Genomic DNA, 12,329 nt, shown 5'->3' on the forward strand with positions numbered 1-12,329 from the left:
ACAGACGCGCCTGAGCTCGAGGTTGTTGGTGGCGGCGCGTGAGATGAACACGGCGGATCTTGGAGGCACATGAGCGCGCGTGGAGCATCTTTTGACCTAAAAGAATTTGGACTGTGTAGATTGAGATATTCCGCACACAATGGAAGTGGTTGTGTCGGAAAACTTATCCAACAGCGACGGCAGGCAGCAGTAGCAGACGGGGCAGTAGGGACGATTGCGGACGGAAGTGACAACAGTCAGAAAAAGGAATGATCATACTAGAAAAGAGAAACTATGATTATATTCCCAAAACTGTTGGGAACTCACAAGCGAAATATTGGCAAGACAGTTCAATGAGGATCGAAATAGGCTCTGGATACCATGTTGAAGTTGTGGGATTTTAGAGAAAAGGAGGAGAGAAAATAATAAGGGTTTGAATATTATTGATAATAGCTTTATGCTAACTTGATTACAAAAGACTCAATACTAATCTCTATTTATAGAGAAATATAGACTCAATCCTAAATAAGGAACAAACCATAGTAATAATGTTAGATATTCTAAGATATCTCTATGATTATAAATTGATTATAAGAAATAACTCAAGATACTCTAATATAAGATATTTTCTAATATTCTGACAAAGTGAATAAACAATTGCTTTTCTGCATGGTATCAAAGCTAGATCTGAACCATCCCTAGTCTCTTTCATCGACCCAGCCATGGAAGAAGACAAAACAGAAGTTTCACCCACATAGACCGGCATAAATCTCGCCGGCTCAATCGAATGGACTGAACTTCTCATCACCGGCCACAAGTTGAATGGCCAAAACCACCTTCTATGGGATAAGTCAAAACCATTATGCAAAAGGAACATAAGAGGCAATGCAACACATAACCCACAAGAAATGGAAGAGAAATAGGATTCATCTCCATTCAGCAAAGAACAAATAGAGACTCTACAGAAAATGCTCTGGCATATTGTTCTTACTGTAAAAAAATATGGTACAGCTTCAGTAGCACAAAAAGGTATGCTTTACATACTAACAAAGGAAAACCAAAATTCTGAATCATAGATTCAGGACCTTCGGATCACATGATTGGAGATGTAACAATATTTGACAACTATTCTCCCTGTCATGATAACTCCTCTATTCGGATTGCTGATGGTACCTTATCAAAGGTTACTGGTACAAATTCTGTTATTATTTTAAAAAATATTACTCTGAATTTTGTACTATATGTGCCCAAACTTGATTGCAACTTGCTATCTATTAGCAAACTGACCAAAGACTTGAGATGTGTCGCTAAATTTTTTTCCAACTTGTGTGAATTTCAAATTTTGGAGTCGGGAAAGACAATTGGTAGTGCTAAAAAGTGTGTTGGACTTTACTACTTGCAAGTTGAAGATTCCTCCAAAATACTCAAAGCCAATTCTTGTGCAGTGATTTCTCCAAATAGTGACGAGTCTATAATGTTGTGGCTCTATCGGCTAGGTCACCGAAATCTCAAGTACTTAGAGAATCTGCTTCCCTCATTATTCAGTAAACACCTAATGAAATTTCAATGTGAAGTATGCCAGTTATTCAAGCATACCCGAAACACAGACTCACCTAAACCATATAAACCCTCTCAACCTTTCTCCTTAACTCACAATGATGTATGGAGGCCATCTCGAGTTAGCAACATTACTGGAGCTAAATGGTTTGTTACATTCATCGATAGTCACACAAGAGTCACATGGATATTTCTCATGAAAGAGAAATCAGAAGTTGGAAAATTATTTGAGTTTTTCCACACCATGGTGCAAACACAATTCCAAACAAAAATTAAGGTGCTCAGAACCGACAATGGTCGTGAAAATTAACATTAGAGTCCTACCTTAAGATCCATGGAATTGTCCACCAGAGTTCATGTGTAGATACCCCCAACAAAACGGAGTTGCAGAAAGGAAAAATAGTCGTGATGTTCCTATTGCATTAAGAAAAGGGAAGAGAACTTGTACTCAACATCCAATTAAAAGATTTGTGTCATATGGGAAACTATCACAAAAATATAGGACATTTGTCGCAGCACTTGATAACACATATTCCAAGAAATGTTCAAGAAGCGCCCTTCAACAACCTGAGTGGGCAGCAGCCATAATAGAAAAGGTTCATGCATTGATTAAAAATAACACCTGGGAAATTACTTCTTACCAGAAGAAAAAAAGCAAGTTGGATGTAAGTGGATATTCTCTATCAAATACAATGCTGATGGGAGCATAAACCGGTACAAGGCTCGATTAGTAGCAAAGGGTTCACCCAATCATATGGCATAGACTACGAAGAGACATTTGCTCCAGTGGCCAAACTAAACTCAGTACGAGTCATACTATCCGTGGCTGCAAACTTGGATTGGACACTACACCAGCTAGATATTAAGAATGCTTTCCTAAATGGCGAGTTAGAAGAGGAAGTATACATGCAAATTCCCCTAGGACTTGAACCATCCAGCACCTTAAACAAGGTGTGGAAGCTCCGAAAATCCTTGTATGGTCTCAAGCAACCCCCAAGAGCGTGGTTTGAAAGATTGACTCGAGTTGTCAAAGAAAATGGATTCATACATGGCCAATCAGATCACACTATGTTTGTCAAACACTCCTTTGAAGACAAGGTAACTTTATTCATTGTGTATGTGATCATGAGCAAATCAAACACTTAAAAGAACTCTTGGCTAGGGAGTTTGAAGTCAAAGACTTGGGACAACTCACGTATTTTTAGGGATGGAAGTAGTTCGCTCAAAGGAGGGAATATATGTTTCTCAAAGAAAATACACCCTAGACTTACTCCAAGAAACCGGAATGCTTGGGTGTAAGGCTGCCAATACTCTTATGGAATCAGTAAGCAGAAGCAACTATGAAGAAGGTCCTCTAACTGACAAAGATAAGTACCAAAGTCTACTTGGGAAATTAATATACCTAACTCATACTCGACCTCATATTGGATTTGTCGTGAGCATTGCAAGTCACTACATGACAAATCCTACTGAAGTTCACATGAAAGTTGTGGACATAATCCTACAATACCTTAAGGGTACACCAGGTTGAGGTCTTCACTTCAAGAAAAACTCAAATAGAGGTAATGAAGTATACACCGACTTAGATTGGGATGGATGTACATCAGACAGAAAATCAACTACCGGCTATTGCTCTTTTGTGTAGGGAAGCAGTGCAGAAGCTGAATTCAGAGCCATGGCACATGACATTTGTGAAGGAATATCGCTGAAGAAGATATTGGATGAAATCAAAGTTCCAACCAATTACACCATGAGGTGATATTGTGACAACAAAGCTTCCATCACCATCGCAAAGAACCCGGTTCACCATGATAAAACAAAATATGCAGAAATTGACCGACATTTCATAAAGAAGAAAATTGATAATGGTATAAGTATTTGATAATGGTATAAGTATTGATCATGCACCATCATGCAATCAAACAGCAGACATCCTAACGAAAGCTCTCCCAAGAAATACATATGAAAATATAAGATCCAAATCTGAGCATGATAGATATCTATCACCCAAATTGAGGGGGACTGTTGATTATGAGATCAAAAATCAGAATCATAAGATTCTGATTTGTATAGTTATTAGTATGTATTAATTAGGGTTTCAGTTTTATTTTTATTTCCTTTTAGGATAGCATTTATAGGGAATCAGTTTCCTAATTACCAGCTCTTTTATGATTATACACAATTAAATTACTTGTACTATTTATACTCTATATAATCAGATTCATTATCAAGTGAATAAACAATCGCTTTTCCGCAAAAATGGTTTACTCATGGTTATCAGAACATGAGTCAATCTTAACCATGAAAAGTACCTGCAATACAGCTCACCACATCCTTATGTTGTCGAATACTTTGCACCATTCTGCCATCGCTTAATGATATGACCTGGAAACTATTTTCCCAATTGCCACACGATATTAAGAAATTCTCGGATGGTGTCTGCATTGTTGCAAAGCATTGTTCTCCAAGTTCAACATGTTCAGGCACAGGAATACCGATTTTACGTGGTGAAAGCATGTCAGAACCAACTCCAAAGAAAGGGTCCTGAAAAAGACCGAGGTGGTTTCAATACTGATGAAAAAATAACATAATTCTAATAAGAAAAGTAAAACACACTAAATAATAAATCCAAATGCATTTCAATGTCTGATGAAACCAAAGCCAGACCTGTGAACCAGAAAATGTAAAATTTCCACCGGTTTGCAATTGAGTTGATATCCACGTCTTAACAGACAAGTTGAGACCCTCATTCACGAGGATAATATTTGAGTCCATTAGCCCAACATAGAGTATAGCTGATGAAGAATGACTTGTATTACAAACAATGGAAGTCAAACTAATGGAATCAGGAGCGAAGTACAGAGGATGTGCAATTGGAATAGGTGGCCCTCTTCTTGGGTGTTTCTTACGAAACATCTGAATTGGAGTCTGACCAAAGTTGGCTATTTGGTCTTCTATAGCAGCTCTTTGCATATCATCTTCTGTTGTTTCCAGATCAACAGCTCCTTCGTAAGTTAAGTAGTAGAAGATGTTCGCTGCCTACAACCCAATGTTAAAGTTTTAACAACTAACCTTAACAGATTAGCCAATTCTGATTTGCATGTTATTGGAAAGTGAAAATTTTGGATCTTGATGTATACCTCTACAGCAGGTTTACCACGTTGCTTATATCCAAATACCAAATCTATCCAGTGATGAAGATTTGAACTGACATATTCACTTTCAAGAGCCTCTCGGTTTCTCCTAATAAATTCTTCAGGGGAACCCTGTGCAAATTATGATTTGAAACTAAGTACTTTCTGTTTGCTAAATTTGAATGTCGTTTAAGGGATTTCTGGTTGACATTTTGTATCTCATGTAAATATTTCAAAATTTAAAATATCTAATAACAGGAGAAATACACACTAACTGAGTTAAAAATTGCTGTATCTTGTAGAGTGCGACAAGAGAATAAAACAAAAAGATAAAACTGCAAGAATGAATAAACTTTTATCAAGAGAATAAAATAAAATATTTGTGTTGCTATGACACTCAAGTTTGTTTTTATACACATTGGTACCCAAAGAGACGAACTAGTTAGAAAATCACTAATTTTTTGTTGGATGGAATATATGATAAAAAAAATGTATGTGGCACCTACAGTTCTTTTGTTGAATGACAAATGTTAGTATAGTTAGTGTTGATAGTCACACATTGAATGTGAAACAGCCTAAAGAAACATCTATAAAAAGGAGGCATCCCTCATTTAAATGTCAATTTTGTAAGGTTCAGTTAAGTCATCCCAAATTCTAAGACAGTATTAGAGCAATACCACCTTTGAAGAGTTGAACTTGTCTTTCCGACTGCTTTGAACTTGATGAGAACCAAGCTATCAAGATGAAGGCACAAGAATAATTTATTTTAATCACTTCTATAAATAATGCTTAGTCTTAATAGTTAGATTGCTTTCCTTTGGATTTGTATTTTGCTCCATGTATACTAGTATGTGGCTGAGGGCCTTTGTATTGTGCATCCATTTGGATCCACATCAGAACTGGAAGAGTGAAAATATTTGAAAAATTGAAAGTGAAGCTTACATTGACTAGACTTCTGCAGGCGGTTCAATACCATTTTTAGGATAGGTTCTGATATCTTAGAATTTTAGCCAAACTCGACCCCAAAAGCAGGTGCAAGAATACCTAAGCTTTTAAGGACTACCTTGAGCACCCCTCTTAGTAGTTGAGCAACCCTCAATAATAATTATAGTTCCAAGACCCATAAACATTACTTCCTACACTCTCCCAGAACTTTGATAATGCAATGCAAATTGCTTTGCATAGTGAATTTTGGAGGTTTCCTTGTTTGAAGGAGTTCTTGTAGCTGTAGGTTCGACGTAAAACATTTAAACAAGAATAAAGTTTCAGAAGATGTCGGCTTAGGTGCAGAAAAAGATGTGATTTGTAATTCCTTATTTGTTTTTGGGTAAAGTTTTTCAGTAATTTTTAAATATCCAAATTTAAAATCTCTTGACGTTATAATTATTATTACCATTAGGTAGAATCTCAAATATTACTTTGTTACTGGACAGAACATAGTTATTCATCTTACAGCTCTTCTTGCAAAGCTCGCAATTTATGTTGTAGCAGTTCAAATAGGTTACTCCTATTGATCTTCAAAGAGAGTGAGCGGTTTTCACATTCATAAATGTAGCCGAAGCAGATTTTAAATAACCAATTTTTGAACTTCAAAGATAAAATCCGATAAATGCTTGCTGCTAAGATAGATGATGGGGAGAGTATAGAGTATGGCTCAACACATAAATTAGTATGATTCTCACAACATATAAAGACATTTCAAACTCAAAATTTCGTGTGGGTAAAATACCATAATATAACTAGCAACATTATTTATGTATGCTGCCCTGTTTGCATGTCCGCATAGTTGATTTTAGGGTATTAGCATACCTTCGACCATGGAGGGAGGCAAACATCCCCAAGAGGTTCACCATCTTGTCTAACTCCTAGATGATAAGAGTTTGAATTCATGAGAAACTCAGGCATGTAAAAGAACTCGGGTATTAACTCCTTCACATCACTGGTATTTGTAAGGCAGTTTCTGAATGTGCCCTCAATACTTTGAAACAGTCGGTCAGCGTGATCAAATTTACCCCCCTGACAAAAAATGCATTAAAAAATTTAATAATGATGCAATATGAGTGGAAGGAAAAAAAAACTACGCTAAAAACGAAGAAAAGAAAATATAAAAGAATTGATAATAAACACAGAGAAAGCAAAGAGACAATGTCTTTGGCTTGTCATTATCTTGGATCCCAAAACATGGTGTGATTTAAAGTGAAAAAAGGTTGGTTTGAATTTGGATCAAACCATGATTTGTATACAATAATCCAAAAATACTATTATTTACAGAGGCTGTCCTATCATTTCAAAGACCAATTTTCCTAAAAGCTTAAGCTGATGAATCACCCAAGGATGGTTTATTATATCCAAAAAATAACAAACTTGTTTATAAAGTCACTGGTTGGAGTAAACAAGGACCACACATCACCAAAAAAGCACCACACGATACCAATTGTCTGTTATCATCCCATTAATGGCCTGATAACAGGTGGCTTAGCATATCTAAAAATAGTCTCTGATACCATCTTAAAAGTTATAATTTGGTTTGAGCTTAATTCAACCCACAAACCTGCTTGTAAGGCAAGGATTGTTTCCCCATCTTATATATGCATATTCAAGTCATATCCCTCTCCAATGAGGGACTCTCAACAGTAAACTTTAGTTTGAAAGAGATTATTACAATATCTACAAAATTTCTTAAAAAAATGAATGATGCATGGTTTTTTAAAAGGCAAAATAGAAATATTGTTAAACAAAAAATGAGGCAAGGCACAAGGAATGCCAAAGCCAACATAAAAAAAACCTTTTTTTTTTGTTTATAAAAGCAAACAAGAACCTTAGCTTAATCAAAGAGATTTTATTTATCTTTGGAAAATCATTTACTCTCTTGTTTGATCAAGTGTGGTAATCTAGTACTCAACATAATTCTGAGTGTTTTTTTTTATAGGCATAATTATTTGAGTGTGTTTGGATAAGGTAATTAGAAATTCAAGAGAATGTAGAATTCTAGGCAGTTCAAATACTTCGATTAAATTCACTTTTTTGATAGGCATAGAGCAATTAAAATTATTTATTTTTAAATTTTTTTGTTTGGATAGAATAATTAAATATTATATTACTATAAAAATTCAAACTTATCTATAGTTGGGTCATTTATATAAATTTGAAAAAAAAATGGGTAAAAATATAAATATCAAAAGATAAGTGGGTCAAAAATGGAAATTTTGGGTAAAATTGAAATTGTAGTAAAGTTGAGGGACCAATCTGCAAATTTTTAAAAATATATAGACACCAATCTGCAAATTATGAAAAATATATAATGACTAGTCTGTAAATTTTGAAAAATACATAGGAACTAATGTGCAAACTTTGAAACATATAGGACCAATATGCATAATTTTAAAAATTATATGGACCAATTTGTGATTCACAATTTATAGGGTAAGGTAAGAGAATCTTTTAAGGCGAGATTTGAAATTCCCTAAATTTAATTTGTTTTTTTTTATAAAATCCCTAAATTTAGCTTTAACAAATAAAGCCCTTCATTTTGAAAAATTTCCAATTTATTATCCAAACAAATTTACACTGAAGTATTTGACTTACCCTCTAAAATTATATTACCTCATAAAATTCCCCCATCCATACACACCGTAATATAAGCCGTAAATTTAATAATATACTCTGAATCTTGATTTTATCTTTGTTTCCTTTCTAACCTAAACCACACAATTTCAACATCTTTTAGAGATTATTTACCAAAAAAACAGGGAAGGGATGATATGATAGCATTTTTTGCTTCTAAATAATGACTTTCAGTACATTCATTGTAAGACGTTTTTTGCTAGACTAGAATTAGATAGCAGATCGTATTTACATTAGCAGTGCAATTTTGTCATGCAAATTGAAATTGAATAGACAACTAAGTTGATGCTTAAAATATGTCATGTTACAGGATACCTGTAGATTACGATGGAGAGAGGTATAGGGCTCCAATCTTAGAAGGTAATAAAGCACAATGCCCATACTTGAGTAATGAGATCCATAGTAGAAGCTACAAAAATAGACCAGCACATGAGAGAGAGTTTTGTGTGTAGCATATCTAGGGAGAGTGTGAGAAGTGAATGACTTTGACCATTCATAGGTTGCAGGGCCAAATTTATTCCTCTCACGAGAGATGCTCTCACCCAATATGCTGAGTGTGTGTGTGGGTATTAGGGCATAACAAATGAAACTGTGATAGGAGCTAATCAGAACTATACAACCATACACGAACAGCAAGATTATACTCACATATGGCTTGCAATGTGTGTGTGAGAGAGATAGATAAATAAACAAGTATATAAACAATAAAGGATTATAGTAAATCCTAAACCCAAGCTTGATAATTACCTGGGTATATCAGGATCACAGAAGCTACGGTATCTATCTTCAAACACCTAAATGTAAGAAGCATACACTAAGAATAGTAAAATACTAGTAAAAATCAAGCATTTCAATCAATATTTCAAGAAACCAAATCTAACCAACCTCAAATCGCTTGGTATCAAGTGCTCCAACAGGCTTTGACAGATCTCGAAATGTAGATGATCTATTATAATCAAGAACCTCTGACGTGTAATCAGCCAAGACCCAAGGAAAAACAGGATATTGGGTCAAATCATTATAAGATCTTCCAGCAAGTGTGTTGAGAATCATCAAATATTCGAAGTTTGTTATATCCCTTCTCCTCCAGCTTTCTCTGGCAGTTTCTGCCATTTCCTGAGCTACTCGTCGATCAACAAAATTTATAGGTCCAGTCTTGTCTCTTCCACTTCCTTTGGGAAATAAATACTCATTTCTGGTAGCAACTATCAAGTTACCTATATCTTTTGCATCCTTCTGTGATGCAAAGTTCAGAAATACTGGGGAAACTGAATCACTGAAGAAAATCTCTATTGCAGTATATCTGAGCAAATATCGGGTGTAATGAACAGCTTTTATCTAAAACAACAATCAGTCAAAGAATCAACCCCAACAAAATAAAATAAAATAAGGTATCAATCTGTAAAACGACACAATTTGAGAAGATAATGAACCAGTAAACCAACCTTAGCCATGCTCCACCTTCGATGGCGTTTAACACACCTCATAAGTTTAACAGGCCCGTTTCCATTTATTACCTCTACATTGCCGACTGTAACTCCCTTCTGAAGATCCATATCAGAAGCAGGCCACTTCATTGATCTTTGCTTTTGAACAGACTTGGTCAGATCAGAATTATTTAAGGCATCAAAGTTTCTAAAAACAGATGATCCACCGGTACCTTCTACCAAGAATTGGGCAAAGAAATGCAAGACATTTTTCATGACCGCCAAATGACCAGCTAATTTTCTCTTTGGGGTCACAAGAACACATGGAATTGACACAAGCACCTGAAAAAGGAAATTAGACATGACAATCACAATTGTAACACAGTTTCAGATTCCCTTTAAACACCAAAGGAGTGTATTCCTCGATACCACATACCTCACTGGCTTCTGTCTCAGGTGCACAAGGAGTGTCTCTTCGTTCATGCACAACATCCTTTCGGTTATTGTTATCCTTTAGTAAGTCAGCAGATTGGCAGTCTGAATGATCAGGAAGAATTGATGTATTAGGTCCACTTATTTCAGTATTGGTTTCATTGGTGTCAAAGGTTCCCTCTTCAGTTATTTTTCTTATCCCTTTCAGCAAGAGCTGTTTCATTTGTTCAGGTATATTACCCACAAAACCGGGATTACTTTCATTAACAGGACTAGCAACTCCGCTAACAATGGCAGAAAGAGGATTACAGAGATTTTCATCAAAATGATAATTTTGCCTTAGTTTTGGCCTCCGTCGCCATGTGTCTTCTGTCTTGTCAAGTTTCCAGTGTGTTACAACACAATTTGGAAAAGGATTAGTAGACCATGGACCTCTCTCATCAATTAACGATCGAAACATGTGTATCCATTTTTCCTGTAAAAGCAAACCTAAATTTTTATACTTGTATTAAAAATAAATCTAACACCTTTTATGAAAAGAAAAGCAGGGCCAAAGGAAAAATAATTAACAACGAAACAAGGATGTTATGCATACAGCAACATTTTGCTGCTCCTCCTCATAGGTAAGCTGGAATTCAGCTCTTCTGCTATCATCTGAAGAAAGAATAGAGTTCAAACTATTCTGGATCTCATCTTCAAGAGCTTGCTTACTAGTAGATTCTGCCAAGGTGTTTTCATCTATTCTACAATGAAGTTCCTGTATCTGCTGGGTGCGGTCAATTTTTGATGTCTTCATATAATTAGCTTCATCGCTGATCTGAAAAGTGATAGAAGCAAATCATATAATTAGCACTGGTAGACATAGAGAAAAACCAGGATTGAAAAGGAGATACGGCAAAAACAATGTCATACGCAAAAATGCATTAACCATAGCCAATTAGGTGATTAATAATAATGACACATTTACAATTGATACTTGATCATATCAAAATATTCAAGCAGTGATCAAATAACTTGAATCCTATGTATGGATAGCATGGACTTCTATTCACATGAACTCATCGGATGAATTTCTTGCAAAATCGTTGCTGGAAAATTCATATTAATCCAAAATAATTTTTAATCCATAGATTAAAGATGTCTTCAAATCTATCCAATATAATACTCCCTCCAGGTACTATTATAAGCAAAAAAATAACTTTCACAGGTATTAAGAAACATAGTTAAATGCAATTAATTTTCCAGAATTCATGTAAAACACAAGTCGAATTTACTAAATTGTCCCTTTTTAATGTCAAACACTCAAACTATCAACATTACATGTTTTGAAATAAATGAAAGGGTCTATTAGGAATAATAACAGTAAATGACCAATATTTAACTCATTTTTTTGCTTATAATAGTAACCAAGGGGAGTATTTTCAAATTGGAAATATCAATCATTTGATCATCAACTTATTCTTGATTAAATTCTCTTTTAATAGCATTACATTCCCCCCACAGAAAATGCATGTGCAACGCATATTGCCAACAAAACATTTTGTACAATAAAGCACATACTGCTGCCAAAACTCGATCCCTTTGAATTAAATTTTGAATGGACCCTGCATCTTTCAAATTGTAGTTAGGATCCAGGGTGTCATCGCGGCTCACAAGGCTAGTAGCAAGCATTGATTTTCCAATATTGACAGTCTCACGGATCAAATGTGATAAAAGATGAAAACGAGCACCATCATCTAACATTCCATACTGTGACCTAACAAAAAGCAATACCCTACCAACATCCAAACATAAAGTTAGTTTGTTATAGGTCAATCTTACAAATTGAGAACTGACTCTCAAAAAAATAAAAAATCAATTTAATCCATGATAAGGAAACTTGTTAAGTCATATACTTGCTTTATGTACTTGCTAGCAATATTACCAGATGATAAGTTGGAGCCTACTCTTGCTTTGCTCGTCATCAGCAGTTAAAAGGCAAGGTAAAAGTGAGATGAACTGTTGGACACACCGCGATGCCTTTTCTAGAGAAGATTTACACAGATAAAGAATAACAAGGTGATAAATAATTCTAGGGCACCTCTCTCCTCGTAATACCATTGCTTTATCAACATTTTTGTTAGGTTTTGCAGTCAAAGCATTGCCGATACCTCCTGATACAACAACTGCAGCAACT

General features: G+C 35.2%; 1 protein-coding gene across 1 annotated transcript in view; it reads right to left on the reverse strand.

The window, feature by feature from the left end:
- LOC101488879 (BEACH domain-containing protein B) overlaps positions 1-12,329 on the reverse strand; it is a 40,237-nt gene that overhangs the window by 6,145 nt on the left and 21,763 nt on the right. Inside the window, exons 29-40 of the mRNA XM_073368531.1 lie at positions 12,078-12,329; positions 11,714-11,927; positions 10,749-10,970; positions 10,158-10,628; positions 9,740-10,063; positions 9,180-9,632; positions 9,042-9,088; positions 8,610-8,703; positions 6,480-6,686; positions 4,677-4,802; positions 4,204-4,575; positions 3,849-4,080 (exon numbers count right to left, since the gene is read on the reverse strand). The exon at positions 12,078-12,329 is cut by the window's right edge and continues 11 nt beyond it. Of these exons, the coding sequence (XP_073224632.1) occupies positions 3,849-4,080; positions 4,204-4,575; positions 4,677-4,802; positions 6,480-6,686; positions 8,610-8,703; positions 9,042-9,088; positions 9,180-9,632; positions 9,740-10,063; positions 10,158-10,628; positions 10,749-10,970; positions 11,714-11,927; positions 12,078-12,329 (3,014 nt within the window). The remainder of the gene's footprint in view (positions 1-3,848; positions 4,081-4,203; positions 4,576-4,676; positions 4,803-6,479; positions 6,687-8,609; positions 8,704-9,041; positions 9,089-9,179; positions 9,633-9,739; positions 10,064-10,157; positions 10,629-10,748; positions 10,971-11,713; positions 11,928-12,077) is intronic.

Source organism: Cicer arietinum, chromosome 5 (genome assembly GCF_000331145.2).
Source record: "Cicer arietinum cultivar CDC Frontier isolate Library 1 chromosome 5, Cicar.CDCFrontier_v2.0, whole genome shotgun sequence".
Classification (NCBI taxonomy): Eukaryota; Viridiplantae; Streptophyta; class Magnoliopsida; order Fabales; family Fabaceae; genus Cicer; species Cicer arietinum.